This window comes from Lampetra planeri, chromosome 30 (genome assembly GCF_965212315.1).
Source record: "Lampetra planeri chromosome 30, kcLamPlan1.2.h2, whole genome shotgun sequence".
In the NCBI taxonomy this organism is placed as follows: Eukaryota; Metazoa; Chordata; class Hyperoartia; order Petromyzontiformes; family Petromyzontidae; genus Lampetra; species Lampetra planeri.
In genome coordinates, this window is record NC_136136.1 from 2507659 (window position 1) to 2525999 (window position 18341).

At 47.7% G+C, this 18341-nt stretch overlaps 1 protein-coding gene across 1 annotated transcript in view; it reads right to left on the minus strand.

The window, feature by feature from the left end:
* Nucleotides 1-4543: 4543 nt before the first annotated feature.
* The window catches only part of LOC144728795 (muscarinic acetylcholine receptor M3-like), a 57215-nt gene continuing 43417 nt past the window's right edge, over nt 4544-18341 (minus strand). The window contains exons 3-4 of the mRNA XM_078608454.1: nt 6852-8096; nt 4544-6082 (exon numbers count right to left, since the gene is read on the minus strand). Coding sequence (XP_078464580.1) covers nt 4898-6082; nt 6852-7727 — 2061 coding nt within the window. The 5' untranslated portion in view covers nt 7728-8096 and the 3' untranslated portion in view covers nt 4544-4897. The remainder of the gene's footprint in view (nt 6083-6851; nt 8097-18341) is intronic.

Sequence of the window (18341 nt, forward strand, 5' to 3'; positions counted from 1 at the left end):
AGTGTGTGCACGTACCCGTAGCAAATCCACGCACACAAAGTGAAGTATGTATGTTGAACTTCTTTTGCACCTTACGTAGGCAACCGCGCTAATTAGAGGTGCTTGGAGAAGGACAACAAACTAAACATAAAACGCAGCTATAAAGAAATGAGCTTTTAATCTAGATTTAAAAGTGCATAGCTACCTGTGGCTTCCTAATATCGGAAGGAAGAACGTTCCAGACGGCCGCAGAAGCGCATCTGAAAGTGTGTGATGCAGTGACCGATAACATAAGGCTCTGCACAGATGGGTTTTTTACAAAACCACGTGCTGTGCTGCCACCTTACAGCTCAGAATGTTTTGTCAAATTGATTATGGTATAAGACTTCTGAAATTAGAAAATGGTTACCATGTTCAAGTGGCAGAGTTGGGACTGTTTGATCATTTAATTCCATGGTTATATTATGCGACTAAATCGTACACCATGAAATAGTTAAGTTGAAAAAGGCTCGCGTCCCATCCCACTTGTGTCGTCGAATTGAAGGTGATGGGCAGGCCCTAGTGATGTCGCCATTATCCGCAGCCGGGTCACGATGGGCGTGGCTTGTAGGGGGTTTCCTGCCTTCAGGAGCTTCCGTTTTTAAAGGGGCCCGAGCAATTGACCACAAAAAGTAGCCGTTTACAATTTTCTATATTTTTAACTCAATCGACCGATTGTCGGAACTCATGGGATGGGGGGGGGGGAGCTGAGTTGATGTGGCTGTGACTGGTCTTTTCAGCGATTTGATGAATTCTTGATTCAACTTCACAATTCTCTCCGTTTTTATTACTACCTTAATTTCTACTGTCACTTTTTTTCTTTCTCTGTCTGTTTCATGTATTTTTCTATTAGCTCTATTAGCCTGTGTAATTTGCATAGCTCAGAAATAATTGATTCTCATATATTCGTGGGCACGATTTTAACATGTCTATCGTGAGCATCCTTGCATGCCGGATGAGGTTTTACATTAACAAGTGACCAATTTTTTACACGTGTGAAATGCATGAGAATTTGTGCTGCTGCTGCTGTGAGGGTATCAGAATCTGAATCTGTATTTATTCTGCAGAAATGCAATGAGCTATGAAGCTCTTTTTCACAGATGTCCAGTAGGGGCGGGTCACGTGCGATGTACGTCGTAATCTCGAGACTTGAGAGCTATTGCTTGCTCAAGCGCGACTGGTGTAAATGCCTCCAATCGCGGTGTAAAGGCCTCCACTCGCATGAGCTCTAGAAGGCCCCTTTAGAGGGCATCTGGCCTGCTCTTTCACACTGGCCACACGTCTTGAAAGATGCCGGAGTACCCCAACTTTACGCCACTGCACGTGACCTGCCGATGGACAAACTGGGGTGTACTTATGCTGCTGGGTGGACAGAGGTTGGTGGGGGGGGGGGATATTTTAGAAATTGGCACCATTATTTCCAATGTCACACAAGCGATCAAATTGAATTGGCAACCTCTCAATTGCAAGTCCGGTGTACTAACTATTACACCGAGGCAGCATCGTTATTTAAAGCATCTGCCATGAATGGCCCCTGCCCAATACATTCGAAAGGGCCGTGGACAAACTGCTTGAATTGTCCCGAAGACATGTCAAAGTAACCAAAGAAATAAATAAAAACACATTCGGGAAAACGCGGAGCTTAACATACATCATCGCGTGCTGCACATTCGTCGCGCGGGGGTCAATATGTTCCCCCTTTCCCCGCGAAGAATAAATAAGGAGGTGGATGGATAAATAAATAACTCCCAGGGTGCGTGGCGACGCATTAAGCAGCCCGGCTCATGTCCGAGTCAGAAATTGTGTGGCTGGAGTCGCACATTAACCATCCGCGCGGTCGATATCGCTGGACACCTCTTGGCCGCACTGATCCCCACAATTGAACTCGGCAGCACCGCGGCTGTATTATGGCTTTCAGGCCACCTTCCCACCCGCAAGTGACATAACGTGATGAATAGCAGCGCACTCGTGCCAATTGCGTTGTATTTATGGTATTAGAAGTAATATATAGACTCGCCGTGTCTCTCTGTTTCTCCTAGGATATGCAATGCATCCGCCCCCGATGCTTGCAATGTGACGGTCACGAGTTGAATTCCCTGGTTGGGGAGTTGAGGCAGCCCATCGTCCCTTGGGTCGATAAAATGAGTTCCACTTTGCAGAGAAGAAAAGAGTGTTGCTTTTTTTGTATGGATAAACCTATCACCGCCATAGGAACGTGCCATTTCCACCACTGGCTCGGTTTTGTAAACATGTGATGAGCACCGCCTCAATGCTCGTTTGAGTAGGAAATCACTTGAACCTTTTTTGTCAACCCACTGTTGGGAAGGAGGCTTTGTTGGTCACGGGAGATGTTTGATGATGCTGCGCCATGCTGGAGAGTGTGAGGTGACAGATAGATTACTCGCCACTGATATTAGCCATCAGCGTCTGAGAGCAAGTCCAACCGAGGAGATGGAGTGATGAAATCAGCTTGTGTGCAGGACTATGACGGATCGAGACAGCTTGTGGAGTCCTTCATGCAGCAGTTGATCAAACATGATCTATGATGGCTATGGTGGTGGTTAATGCTACCGCGGGTTGACTGCCCAAAACCGTGTTTGAATCTGAGTTGTGTTCTGTGAGAATGTACTGTCGATGGGTTTGTGCCGATTTTCATGTGGACATGAAATTGCAATTATTGCTCACGGACGTGATGCGTTTTTGAGACGAGCGTTGACAAATGAAACGCGTTGACAATGGAACGTGATCACGGTGTGCCGTCGCCGATGCACAAATCTCACACCACGTGTAGAATAAGCACCACGTTAAACATCCTACCACTGTAGCACATATCGTACAAATGTGGATTCGCGCAGCAGCTGAATAGAAATGCATCTCGTGGCACTATGCGATCGAGGGAGTGTGTAGACTGGTTCCTTCACACGGAGGTTCGGGGCGGTCAACTGGTCACATGCAGCGCGGCTTGCACGAGTTACGGATAGAACATTGTGCACAATAGGACCGTGAATGACACTTTGCCCACGTAAAATGAGCTATTATTACAGGGGGCGGTGAACTAAATAAAGCATTCGTACCACGTTGGGCACACAAACAAACGTACATGCGCATTTAATGGCGATGGATAAGGGGAGTGGAGTCCACGAGGTGACCCCACCAGGTAGAGGGAGTTGAATCCCAGAGGAGGCAGCCAAGAGAAGGGGCGACCTCCCATTGAGTGGAGGTCACCTGGAGGTCTTGAGAGAAGACGGTCGGTCTGAGCTTGTGCGGTGATCGTGTGCGAGGAAGCAAATTAGGCCGTGTGCGCTAAGTCTTAATGAGCCTGGAACATGTGATCAGGAGGGAATGGGCTGGGGGGTGGGGGTGGGGCGGAGTGATGTGTCCCTCCAGGGGCAGATTGCTGCCACTAATCCGTGCAGTGTGCCCCGTGCGGTCTTGCTTAATAGGAAGAGTGCGAGTATGCCTGCAATGTTCCAGTTGCCTCAAATTGATCGTGCAATATAGACACGAGGTGCCTTAACAGCCACGGCCACGATCCAGTAACGCGTGAGAAACTTTGATAACAATTATAATGGCAAGCCTTTTTTGGAGGGCGTCACATCGTTCAAACTGCATATCTCAAAGTCGCACCATTCGCGGGCACCGAGCTGAAAAATCCACGCAGATATATCCGGCCAAGTCACGTAGGTATGAAATAAAATAAAATAGATCCCGACGTTTCGGGCCCAACACAAGCGTCCGCCATCAGGTGCTTTCCCACCTGATGACGGACGCTTGTGTTGCGCCCGAAACGTCGTGTTCTATTTCATTTTATACCTACGTGACTTTACCGAAAGAACCAAAGGGCATGGATTACTGCAGTCAGGAAAGCTTCAAATCAAGATTAATATCCGGCCAATTGAACGAGTGTTCATACAAGTTTCAGGACATGGGCGCACCCAGAGATAACCCCACTAATTCTAGATTTGAAGCTTTCGTGACTGCAAGGATTCATACTCTTAGTTCTTTCGGTAAAGTCACGTAGGTAAAAAATTAAAATTAAAATTAATACAAATAAAACAATAAAAATCACGATCCAGTAAACGTCGTGATTTTTATTGTTTTATTTTTATTAATTTTTATTTCATTTTTTACCTACGTGACTTTACCGAAATAACTAAGAGTATTAACCCCGCTAATGTCTGGCGGCCAACGCGTCTGTCCTCACACACACAGATGGAAATTAGTGCCCACTTGCTGTACCGCCGTCTCCTGGCCATCCAGGGTATTGCACCAGCTCGGTGCTCACGAGAAGAGAGTTTTGCAACGTCTGCGCCTGTGATCCGCCAAGCCCTCGCTGCCGCCTGCAAATGGTTGGACTACAGGCCACGTGCAGCGTAGCCACCACTGCCCATCTACCTTTCTCTGGCCGAAAATGTATTGGACAAATGTATGAAAGCTGCCGCAGTCACTGACGTACGTGTATTGGATTTTAATGGAGAGACGCATGAATGCCCTAATTAAAATCAAATCATCGTTAGACGGGACGCAGAGTTCCATTTAAACATTTTAATATGAACCATGTACAAAATGTACCACTTCATATCAGCACAACATTGTATGGAAGTGATTTTTCACACTTTTTTTTTTCCTTTTTTTTTCTTATTCTTCGAACAATAGTTTACATTGTACAATATATACCGGTGTCATTTTGAAACGGGACAAAGGCAACATATTACTGTGTGAACACACAAAAAAATAAACCTGACATGGCTTATACTGTGCATATGTATAAGTATGCATTCATATTTTGCCACGTATTTTTTTCTTTTTATATATATATTTTTTTCCATTGCACACAAAAAAGGGGCATAACACTACATCAAGTTACGGCCAGGGGCACCTATCTGTTACCATTGGTGGCTGATCTTTTGCCAGTAATGATGGATTGCATGTGCGGGAATAGGTAGCCCTGTGTCTTCCACCGCTCCCACTGACACAGAAGTATCCATTTGAAAGTCTTTCGGAAGGTCTTGTTGCACAGCGCGTAGCACATCGGGTTGACGGTGCTGTTGACGTAGCAGAGCCAGTAGCCGAGGCGCCACCAAACCTTCGGGATGCAGTTGTCGCAGAACGTCGACACCAGCACCATGATGTTGTACGGCAGCCAGGTGATGATGAAGGCCAGCAGAATGGCGCTCAGAGTCTTGGCTGCCTTCTTTTCCTTGATGAGCGTGATGCGCTTCCGCTTGGTGATGCGGCTCCGGGCCTTCGCCGCAAACTGCTTGGCCACCACCGCCTCCTTCAGGGTGATGCCTCCGGGCAGCCGCACCGGGGGGGCGCTCTCCGCGTCGCTCGCCGCTTTGTCCGGGTTGGCCGGCGGGGCGGCTGTGTCGTCCCCATCCGGGGACTCGGCCCCTGTCGCTCCCTGCTGCTGCTGCTGCGTGCAGTGGTCCGCGTTGGCTTCCGTTCGATCGTCGCGTGTGGCGGTGGCGGCAGCGGCGGCGGCGACAGCGGTGGCGTTCGCCGCCGGCGAGGCGATGGCGCCGTCGTGGCCGTTGGCGGCGACGACGGCGCCAGTCGCGGCACCGGAAGTGGTGGTGGCGGCGTCCGAGTCGTTGGCGACGGTCGTGGCGGCGGCGGCGATGACGGCTGCGGCTGCGGCATCGGCGGCGCTGCCGTCCTTCTCGCACTTTCCGTTCGTCTTCTCGGGGCCCACGGTCGCGTTGGCGTTCTTGGAGTTGGCGTTGCCGGCGGCGTTTGCGACGTTTGCGGCGGGCACCTTGACGGCGATGGCGGAAGCTGCGATCATCTTGCTCGCGATGGACATGGCGACGCGAGCACCCCGCGTCCTGCGCTCCTCGTCCGTGTCCTCCTCGTCCGACGGCTCTGGCGAGTGCAGCATGGCCTTGTGGCCGGGGAACGTGAGCACAATGGAGAAGATGGCCTTGGGCCTCTGCGGCGGAGGGTCGTCGTCTTCGTCGGAGCAGAGGGAATGGATGGGCGAGGGGTCTCCCTCGCGCACGCTGTTCCACTTCACCTTGCGCGCTCGGTCCCGGCCGTCCCGCGATTTTATGGACTTCACTCGCTGTGAAAGACGGGTCGGAGGAGGGCATTGGAATAGAGAAGTTGGGGATGATTATGATTGTTTTTCATATTGCGCACCGACACCGCTGGTGGCCCACAATATTTATTTTCCACTGGACAAATGGGCCGTGCCTGGTTCTTGCTGATCTCGGCCGATGCAGCTCAGGAGGGACCAGGTGGTTATTCCACTGCAGAAGCCGACATTGAAAGTCCCGTTGGTTGTAATTTGGGTCGTAGTAGTAATCATAACAATTATTATAATGCACAATTCAAGACAATGCGTTAACATGTAGTTCTCCCCTTTTCTGATATTGGTGATATTTAATGTCCTTGGAGGACATTTAATTGAAAAAAGGATCATCCTGGAGAAACCAGAACAGGTGGCAACTCTAATCAAAGCCATAATCTATCCACCAATTGGATGAATGCCTGCCCCAGACATCACAAAGCTTACATTATCCTGTCACAGATCAGGTTAATCGTCGCAATTTTTAAACTGTATTTTCCGATATTTTCAGATATTCTACATCCATGAGACATATATATATATATATATGTTTGTACCTCAGAGGTAGCAACCCAACTCATGCTGCAATTTCCTCAATTTCGGATTATACATAGTAAGCATTGCCCCCTACTGGCAGTCAAATGCCCATTTGCAGGGTCGGGATCGGGATCGAGCCCACGACCTGCCGAACACCAGGCGAGTGCTTTAACATCTCATCACCGTATTATAATAATTATGATGATGATAATGACGAAGGGTTTACCTTGAGCAGGCCGTACTTGGAGGGCCGCTTGGTTTGTCCCGGCTGGGCGGGGTCCGTGTCCGTGGCCGTCCCCTCCGCCGTGCTCGACTGGCGCGAGCTGCCGGGCTGCGTGAGGATGCGGCTGCTGGACTCGAACTGAGAGCCCTGCAGCCCGGCGAGCTCCCGCGTCCTCTTCTGCGTCTCCAGGTAGATGCGCCAGTAGAGCACCGTCATGATGGTCACGGGCAGGTAGAACGCGGCGATGGCCGTGCCGAAGGTGATCGCCGGCACGGACAGGAACTGGATGAAGCACTCGTTGTCCGGCACGGTGCGCTTGCCGTCGACGTACTGCCAGAAGAGGATAGCCGGGCCCCAGAGCACGAGCGAGACGACCCACGCGAGGCCGATCATGAGGGCCACGCGCTTGGTCGTTCGTTTCGCCTTGTACTTGAGCGGGCGCGTGATGGACAGGTAACGGTCGAAGCTGATGACCAGCAGGTTCATGACGGACGCGTTGCTCGCCACGTAGTCCACCACCAGCCACAGGTCACACGCGGCCTGGCCCAGAGCCCAGCGGCTCATGATGATGTAGGTGGTGTAAAGGTTCATGGAGACCACGCCGATGATGAGGTCGGCGATGGCGAGGCTGAGCAGGAAGTAGTTGTTGACCGTCTTGAGCTGCCGGTTGACCTTGAAGGCCACCATGACCAGAATGTTACCCACGATGGTCAGGAGGCTGACGATGCCGGTCAGCGTGCCGATGACGATCACCTCGAGCACCGTGTGTCCGCCGAGCGGGTCGTTGCTGGCGATGGCGTGGTCCAGCAGAGGGTCCGAGAAGTTCTTCAAAAATTCGGCGGACATGGTGTCGGTGGACTCCCGCTCAGTGTCCTCCATTGCAGTCGAGCTGCGTCAGAATGGAACGGCGTGATGCTGGCGACAGCGACGCTGGCCTGCGGACTCTAGAGCATCGCCGAGTCGTCGCACTGCGCGTGAATAGCATTCGCGACATAGACACGTCTCCATGCTTGTCACTCGATGGCTGCTTGGTCTTTCATTGCTCGGTTGTTTTCAAAGTTCTTTGCGCCCGGGTGTTCACGTTGTTAGTCTGCTCAACGATAGTTTGAAGGACGCCGCTTTTAAAATGTCTAGTCTTCGCAGTTGAATTTATTGAACTGACGTTTCAGATCGAGGTAAGAAGGAAAGCTTCGGTGTAGGAGCAGCACGCAGCTATTTTAAAGAATTACTGTCCGTATTTGGTTTGATCTGAAAAAGAAATGAAATGTTCAGAAAAGTGCGTTATTGTAACACTTCAGTTATTTTAAGAAATGTATTATAGCCTCATAAATTGCAAGTGCATGAACATAAAACACTGCACATATCAGATTTCATCATTTTTAATCCAAGTTTGACATTTGTCACGTTTATTTGTCTCATCCTCTCCGAGCCTGGATGCGAACGTGACAAAAGATTATTATTTGCCGAAATCGTTAGCGAGAAATCTCAATTGCATTTGACACACTCGAACGATCGTTCGAGCCACGCCACATTGGGGCAGAGTCCGTCGCGCTCGCTAACGGCAAACTGTCATTTACGGTCACGTGATGGCGCAGATTTTGGAAGGCCGTACAAGCTCTTGGCAGATTCTGAGGAACCCCCCCCCACCCCCCCGTGTTCGCCATAACTCTCGTGTAATTCTTTGGCGTCTCTGTTTTGAAACGCACGCAACTTAATCATCGCCGACACTTCCTTCGCTCCCCACGCGACCCTCGTTTCCCCCGTGCGGCTTCCGCGGGCGGTATTTTTTGACCCCGTCGGCCGAGCGTGCCGCTATCCCGAGCCAATTACTTTTGACGGCCATCTGTTAACGACGGTTAACCGTGAGTGTCGCTTGCGCACGTCTCAGGCATTGCTCCCGCTTCCAGATGCTCAAACGTGAAGCTAAAGTCGGTGGTTATGGAATGTTGGTATTCTTGCAAAAAAATATGAGGATGAACCAAATTGGGCAGGGAATATGTCTGAAAGGCCTTCCCACTTGTAAGATATTGTGATTCTTTTAGGCGCTCTATACATTTTGAGTTATTTCATTACACGGGCACATGTAACTACCCCCTTGGATATCCTCCGTGCAGGGTGACCACTATTGTGGAACCATTTGGCCCAGGTATTGGCTGTGACCATGAATCACCTTACGTCCTCACATATCCCAGATATTTTAATTAGAAATAAAAAAAAACCTCTTGAAGGTCATGAAATACTCCATTTCCACAAATTTCCGATTCAACTTGACTAGCATTGTTGCTGAATTGGCTACGCATAGTGAAGGACAGCATTTGGAGATCAAATAACATTTCCATGGGTGCTAGATATGCGTTAGGCGATCTTCCCGACTCATTTAATTGCAAAAGAAAACTATTACGCAGGAGTGCTGGTAGGTAACGAAGGTGTGCTTTTTATGTTCCTATTGCTGGTTTGCTTTGCTGTAGATGGTAGAGTATTATAATTTGACAGCCTAGAACATTAAAAAATGTGGGGACATTTTTTTGTATTTATTTAAACAATGTCTTAAATGATGCAGGTAATATGCACTAGTGGTAGCATTGTTTTATTTTGCAAACATTTGCAATTATTTTCACCAATATATATTTTATTTGTGATTTGCAACAACACTTCAGGACCAAATGATAGAGAAAAAAGAGGTCGATAAGAAAATAAACATAATCCACAGTAATCTTCGGTTGTGATGTATATGGTTTTACATTGAACAAGAACCCATATCTAACAGAGAGGGCCCTTGCCTATAAAAATCTGGCATTTTACCAGCATTGCTTCAAGCAATCCTGACTCTGCTGATGAGACTTTGAATGTTAAAACCGGTCCGAGGTTTGCTTGTGTTGGACTTCTGTTGAAATGATGTCTCTCCCAGCAGGCTCTACGGCTGATGGCATGCGTAACAAATACTTAGATTGTTTTCGTGGAGGGACAGATGGGAACAAGGCATAGTATCTGCTTATTTATCCTATGACTTATATTCTCAACAACGACTCAAATTATTATTTTGTGAACGTTACACGTCGGTTTTTTGTTGGGATCACGTCGCGTAAATAAAAAAACGTGTGCCGTAAACCCTCCTCAACGTGACACAGCCGGTGGATAAAGTTGTCTGGCGAACAAACGTGCCAATTTAAACAAACAAGCAATTACAGGCCACTGCTCGTCGACGTTGGGTGCCACTGCCAGCGAAACGTCGTGCCCCACGTGAACGATGTCACGTGACTCCCCAACACACCGGCGTGCTTAAAGCGGAGTTGTACATCGGCACGTTTGTTCGCGTGGCAAACTCGGCTCATTATAATTTCGTGCGAATAAAACGAGTAGAACGCTTCACGAGGGAGGCTGGCTGAGAGAGAGAACATACGGAGACACCAAACAGAGGGAGAAGAAAATGAGAGAGCAAATTGCGGTGAAAACATTTGTAAATTCCAACATTTTAGTTGCCCTGTTCTGAAATCGTCACGTTCTAAGGAAAATGCAAATGTATGCATGCTGAACTTCTTTCGCACAGTAAGTAGCCAACTGTGCTAATCGGAGGTGCGGGGAAAGTGATGATGTTTGCAGGTTAATTTTCTTAATGATCGCCAACATGTTGCCACACGTACAATTGTGGATATGTTCCGCGATTAATTAAGACAATAAATTGCGACGTATACCCACGCCATACATTCACTGTATCCCCAGAGCTCTATGCACAGACTGTTGGTTGATAGTTTAAAAACATAGTGGTGCTTACCAGTGAACAGGGCGCTTTAATGGTGGCATTATGTGCAGATCTTTTTACCCTTGAATGCTTTCGGGCTGATTTTTGCCTTCGCAATGTGGCACTTAGTCGGCGAGTTGCTACGCACCGACTCCCTTGCTTCTGTTTATTGTGCGCGAATACCTTCATGCCAGCGTCCAAAACTAATATTTGAGAAGTCATCAGTGCCCCCTTAATGTGTGCCGAATGAAGTCCCTCGACCTGGGGGTCTGCGTCGTCTGCGGCTGCTGCTTTTGCCGGGACCGGAGCAGGGATGACTTCAGCAAAGCAAAAAACAACACAGAACCCCCCCCCCTCCCACTCACACACACTTGTGACTGCGCGCGGGATCGAGCGATGCCCCTCGCACGGGCCGAGGCTGCGTGGCTTGTTTTCTGGTCGACATTTCCCATCCTCGTGTCGGGCGAGCGGCACTGCCTTGCGGATGCAATTGAGGGACCTCCTATCCAATTAGTGGTGTTATGTGGGGGGGGGGGGGGTGTGGGGGGGTCCTCGACCTCCTGTAACGCGCCCCGTGCCGCGCGTTGCGCACGGTCCGTCGTATTAAAGTGGCCGCACATTTGTCAACTGCTTCACGGTGCAGCGGATGCCGAACTGGGTGCACACAATGGGGTTTTCCTGCTGCTGCTGCAACTTCATTACCAGAAAAGTCATGGAGGCCACCGACGAACCCTCCGTCCAAACGATGTTGTGTGAGGTGAGTGGCTCTACGCTACTCGTCATGGTGGAGCAATGGAACGCACTGCCTGGGCCCATCAAGAAGGCCACGAGTTAGGCCGTCTCCAGGAAAAAAATCTCAAGAATATATGTTTTCACATTGGCTTTTCCAGAATTTAAATGTATTTTTGCTCATTGTACGAAGATTGTGTTTTGTTTCATCCGAGTTTTTAACAAATGTTTCTGTTCACATGATTGTCGTTAGCCGTGATCAATAGTCCATCGCCAGTTCTCACCGTCCCGCGATGTTCCAATCCAACCAGCGCTATGCGTGCACGGGATTATCTCATCGCTTGCTCCCAATTGCTGCTTCTCAAGCCCATCCTCCTCTAGCTGTCACTATCACACTCTTTGGTTCTTTCGGTAAAGTCACGTAAAAAAAAATGAAAACCACTAAAATAAATCACGACGTGTTGGGCGCAACACAAGTGTCCTTCTTCAGGTGGGGACAACGTAGCGAATGCATAACCGCTTAAGTGTGTCTAAGAGATGGCTGTGACGAGGAATTATATAGTCGCAGGGGATGGAGGGAGGGGAGGGGCCATGGTGAGTGTGTGGGCGGGCTGTGGACTGGGAGGCAACGTTGTGAAGCACGGGGGGGGGGGGCGCTGGAGGCAATGCATGGAGTTCAAACTGAAGCTTTGTGATGCAGGGGGCGGAAGTAGATAAGAAAGCTAAGATTAAGCAGCCTTTTGTTATCACGTCAGTCATCACCATCGGCCATTATTCCTTCTACTCGCATCAATACATTTCAACTTGCCGTTGTGCAAATACACGTCCCAGGATTTGTTTTAAAGGCGGTTTGCAAAAATAATAATGTTATTGTTTTAAAAGAGGAGGTTAAACGTGTAAACCTGTGATTGCAACCCCCAGCAGGGGCAGACAGTCAGCAAAAACATTGGCAAATTCATCTTCAATTGGCTTCAGTGACCCCAATCATGAACCTGCAGTCAACATCGTCATCGTGGACCTTGATCACTCTTACCAACAGAGTGTTGAGTTTGTGTTGCACCCTTAAACCCCCTGGGCTTCGTAGATGCATTGTGTAGTTCAGCTTGTGTTTGTGCTCCTCCAAATAATATGGATGTACTCTATTAGGAATGTGCCTATAAACAAAACACCCACAATGCCCCCGATCTTGTCAGTTCTCAGCAGCTAAGCATCGGCCCGCACTGACCAGCATGAAGTATGGCCTGCACGGGTGTGGGAGGACCTACTCCAGCAGTAGATTATCAACATTCAAGGTCGCGATTCAATTCGATAAAAACATTATCTGGAAACATTGCGGTGGATTCAGTGCCTCTAGCAGCTGCGAGGGTCACGTGAACCCATTTTACTTACATAATTGAGAATCATAATTTATGTACAGGCGGCTTGATATTAAGAAAGACGTCGTTAAGAAATAAAGTTTGATTGATTGATTGATTGCCTACAAGTAATCTAGCCTTGTGGCTCAGCGGCAGAGCCACCGGCTCGCAAATGGGAAGGTTGCGAGTTCAAACCCTTGGTTTGGGTCTCACTCAGCCCATCATCCCTCTGGGGTCATTAAAATGAGAATGACACTGACAGTGTGAAATGTCACAGATCCCTTGTTGATTTTAAAAGACTGTTAAAAGTTAAATATGCCCACTCTCCGTGTACCAGTGTCTTGAGATACGATGTGCATTTAGACGCTAAATCCACATCGTATTTTATTGTAAAATGGCAATTTCAATAATAATGCCAAAATCTGCATTTCCATTGGATTGATTTTGGACATCGTCCTAGCCATCTCGTATGAATTCAACACTGAGCCGCGAACAGCCATGTGCGTGGGGATTTCCTCACCCAACAATCATATAATCTCTAGCCAATTAATAAGCATTGGCAACATCAGTTTGTGTCAGTCTGAGCAGACTTTCCCATAGGCCGTTTAACTTTTCCTTAAATGTGTTTTTTTCTCTCATTGCTTATCCATTAGTCGACGCATTTACATTATTTTCTCCTTTATTCCAACGGGCCGGCGAACGTTGTCATGAAATATTGAGCCCATCCGTAAAAGCGATAGCCAGCCATATCCATTTGGAAAGATTGCTGGGATTAAAAGCTTAAAGGTACACGCGAGGGTGGGAAAAGTACGTTCGCAAAAAAAAGGATGCGGCAGAAACGTTAATTCAGTTCCTATCGCTACCGTGTAATCCGTTTATCTGCTAAATCATTGCATTTTCTAGAGCCTCCGATAAAACACAGACGCGTGCTCGTGGACATACGAGGAGACATGCAAATAGACTTGCGCCCGTGGGCCGCGTGCAAGCACACGACAAGCACGCGTCCGCACATCCATGGGATATTTGTCCATTACAAAGGCACGGTGTGTGCACTAGGTGTGCTAATGTGGCGTTCACCTAAAGTGGCTTTGCAATTATTGCAAAATGCAGCGCGGCAGATGCGCTCGTTTATTGCCGCATGCCTCGGAGCCCTTCGAGGCAAGTGCGCACGGAGCGTGAAATGGCACTTGGCATTTACTAAATTACTGCCAAATGATGTCTGTGCATAAGGCACGGTGGGATATATATATATACCGTAGATAACGGCAAAAGCCATCGCGCTAGATGATAGGTGAGCACTTTGTTTTGTCCGCGGCTGCGCACCGATAATGGATAGACGACGGGATCGGTGGCGTCCGGCTGAGAGGGCCGCGCATTCTTTCGCCGCGACACCGTGGCGGAGTGGAATTCATCGATTCTGCCCCGGCTACCGGGAGTCGTGGGGGCAATTGGGGGGGGGGGGGGTGGGACATGCTTAATTAAATAGAACCACACCTGCGCAGCCCCCCGTGTGTCGCCGTGTGGGCGTGATGTGCGTTCCGCACGCGGTCAGGCTCCCGGAGTAACCGTCGCGCCTGGTGCACCGCACTGAGAGAAGCCGGCTCCCCGAAGGCTCGCACGCCTCCCCACGACGCTTGCCGTGATAATGAGCCCGGGGGTTGACCACGGGGTCTCTGGCTCGCGCTGTCCATCAGAACCCCGATTTCCCAGCGTCCGCAGCAGGCTGGTTGGTGGTGAAGGACCCCGTGGGGATTGAAATTTAAGAATATACATACACAAAGACAAAGGTCCCTCCGTATAGCCTCAACAGACTGTTGGGGCAAGTGTTGTTAGAGAGTAGCATCTGTGAAGGGGTTGGTGGCCAGCTCCACACCCAACCACCTTTGTCTCCCCAGTGCCGATGTTTACACATTGCACCAGGTACTCATTTGAGGCTGAGTCGACCTAGGGAAAGCCCAGGACCGGTTCGGATTATCGTCACTGCTATGGCCGTGAGCGGGAATTGAACTCGTGTCGGCGGATTCATAGCACACGGCGCGAATCGCTACACCACCGCTCTCCACACACACACACACGGCCACACACACACACTCACACGTGTGGCATGCTTGAGGGAGTATAGAATAATGCCTGGCATGGAGCCCAATGTGTCCTTAATTTAAGACTGTGTGGAGTATTACACTTTTAGCAAAGGGGTGCTACTGGGAATCGGCCACCACCACGTCGCTGACAATGCTATTCTCTATCCACCCCCAAGCAGTCGTGACGATGTTGTCGTCTCCTTACCCTGTTTAGCCATAGTGGAGGTACTGCGAGAGAAACATGATCTAATTTTAAATATCCGCATTGTCTCAAAGTCAGGCGGCAATGATGAATGGAGTTTTGGCAGCAGTGCATTTGACATTGAATATTTTTAAAATAAACAATTGTTCGCAGTCATAGCGCCTCAGTACACCACATGTACGTCTAAGCACTTCTATGGGTGTCCTATTTTTGTCATAGTAACACGGTACTACATTGTATTTAGCTTGTATTTCACAATGTGACCCTTTGTTTCTTCTTAAAATTTAAAATGAATGTACGCTGTATTACATAGCCACGCGATATATATATGTGCAAGTATTACGAAGAGTCGACTGTGTTCGTTATAAATGTGCAATCTTTATAATTTACTGCCCTTTTTCAATCCACTGCTAGATTAGGGCCTCCCCACTCCGCTCTGATGATAATGGGAGTTGCTAGGCCATACTTCACTAAACTGGTCAGTGCAGATTTAAAGCTTTCGTGACTGCAGGGATTCATCTTCTTGGTTCTTTCGGTAAAGTCACGTAGAATAGAAATAATAAAATAATAAAATAAAACATAATAAAATAATTCTCACGACGTTTCGGCCACAACGTAAGCAGCCGTCCTCAGGTGAAGAACAGGTCTGTCGAGAAGACAGCGTCTGACCCTTTGCTTTGAGTCTGAAGACTCTGTCTTCTCGACAGACCTGGTCTTCACCTGAGGACAGCTGCTTGCGTTGTGGCCGAAACGTCGTGAGAATTATTTTATTATGTTTTATTTTTATTATTTTATTATTTCCATTCTACGTGACTTTACCGAAAGAACCAAGAAGATGGTCAGTGCAGGTTGGTGAAGGGGGTGCCCCTGGGATTAAGCTCTGGTCGCCAGGTAAATATCCAGGTAAATATCCAGGTAAATATCCAGGTAAATATCCAGGTGAATATCCAGGTAAATATCCAGGTAAAAATCCAGGTGAATATCCAAGTAAATATCCAGGTAAATATCCAGGTAAATATCCAGGTAAATATCCAGGTGAATATCCAGGTAAATATCCAGGTAAATATCCAGGTAAATATCCAGGTAAATATCCAGGTAAATATCCAGGTAAATATCCAGGTAAATATCCAGGTAAATATCCAGGTGAATATCCAGGTAAATATCCAGGTAAATATCCAGGTAAATATCCAGGTGAATATCCAGGTGTCCAACGTCTCTCCGCATATTGCTAATGGCCCAGTATTGGACTTGCATTGCGCTGCAAGGTTAGGTTTGGAGAAATTGCAAAGCGCGCTTTGATATGATTTCCCCAAGTGGCAATTAAGTAAAGTGTTTCAAAAAGAAAACCAATGCAAACAAAAATCAATGAATATCTACCCCGTTAGTCGTTTTAATTTATTAAAAGTGGACAGTGTTCTCCTTTCTCTCCATGTTAAATTATTTTTGCTGATTTATACAAAGAAAAGTACAATGCTCCTGTATGGTTAAAATATAATGAACACAAAAAATATCTGTGGTTGTCTTTTTCTCTCGATTTGGGTTTGGCCGTGTGTTTAGAAATATCCGTCTTCCAACCGGCTTCTACGCAATCGTCGTCCCATTGATTTAGCGCAACCACAAACATAATGTAGAGCAACGTGCGCAGTTTAAAAGAAAAAAAAGCTGACGGTGGGATATCTTAATTGGCATGAAATAAGCTCTCAAATTGCAAGATTATTCAATACGCAAAAGCTCTTCACTACGCAATGCGCTTCAACTCGTATTGTCGTATAATTCCATTTCCTTTGCTGGTTAAAACTTAAACGGTGCGTGGCGAATGAAAATTATTTGAGGAAAAGATTTGTATCACCAGGTTGGGCATATGCAATTCCATTCGTGATTATGAGAGTCATCTCTCGTGTGAAATATTTCATTTTTTAAAATACAGTATGTAGAAAATGTGACAATGGTGACGATGATTCGAATATTTATGACAATAAATTTGATTTATTTTCATCTCGCCATATAAATTAGTGAGGTCGGGGGGGGGGGGGGGGTGTAACACAGTGGTCATCACACCCTGCCGTAAACCTGGGTTTGATTCCAGACCACAGCTATCATTAGTGGCGAGTGATATAAGAACCACGACGTGACCACCCATTTCACCACTGCACTGACCAGCAACTATGGAAGCATGGTCAACCAAATTGCATGAGTTAGCCTTCATCCACCAGTGGACTGACATTGGGCTTAACATATTTTAAATATATTTATTGTAATTTAAGGATATTGCCACAGTATAATGGTTCGCACATTGGACTTTTGGTGTCAAGTTATAAGCAGAATTATGGGTTATTACTTAGCACATTGGATTTGCAATTCAGAGGTCATTGGTTCAGTCTCGTGGCGGGGCAGTTGCAACAGGGGCCAGGTTTATTGAATTCCCCTGTGGCGCTCGCCAGCAATAAATGGGGACACCACAGTCAATTGGTAGGTTGCATGTGGTGGGGTAACATGTGGTGGGGTAACACGTGGTGGCGTAACACGTGGTGGCGTAACACGTGGGTATGCCCACATTTTTCCAAGACATCTGGCCAGCATGGAAGAATAGGCCAAAATAATTTGCTATAAAGAGCTGTCATGGAGGCCCTATTGTAAGCAGTGAACATGAGCAAGCAATTGCTGGGCTGCATAGGTATCCAACATCGTAATTAAGTAGTTTATTTTTATATATATACGTGAATCTAAATTCCTTGATCACATCAATATTGGCTGTTCGCTGACTGCTTGCCATGCAGACACTGAAAAAATAGCGTTTGTTTTTTCACCATGACTCAAACCACATCCCATTATGTGTATCACCCTGCTAAAGAATGACATTCAAGTGTGTTAAATTTGTTTCCTTTATAAACCAGCGATTTGGCACAAAGCTACGGGAATTACCCATCCTTTTCAAAAAAACCAGTGAAGCACATAACACCAATCCGGGAAAACTATGAACCATCATTATCACTATTAACACCACATGCCAGATGCAAAATGTGGATGAATTAACTCTGAAAGCATTGCCGGTTTATGTGTCGAGGTCCCAATCTACTCGCGTCCCAGTGGCAAGTTCAAATTTAACACCTCATTATTTCTAAACTGTGACTGTGAATGGGCCTAACATGCATCGAGTTTACAATATAACAAGGCACGCGTGAGTGTTTGGGGGACTGAGGTTCAGTTATAACTTACGTGCGACTCTCATTCCATTATTTGACCGTACTTCACCGTGCCGTCCAGTGATGGTCGGTGGTGAATATGCACGAGCGTAGGAGACTAGTTCAACGACGTAATGTTGCTGCCGCTGCCTCCTGCTACCCACCCACGTGGCCCGTGCAAAGCCCTCCAGGGTGCTGATGTAGG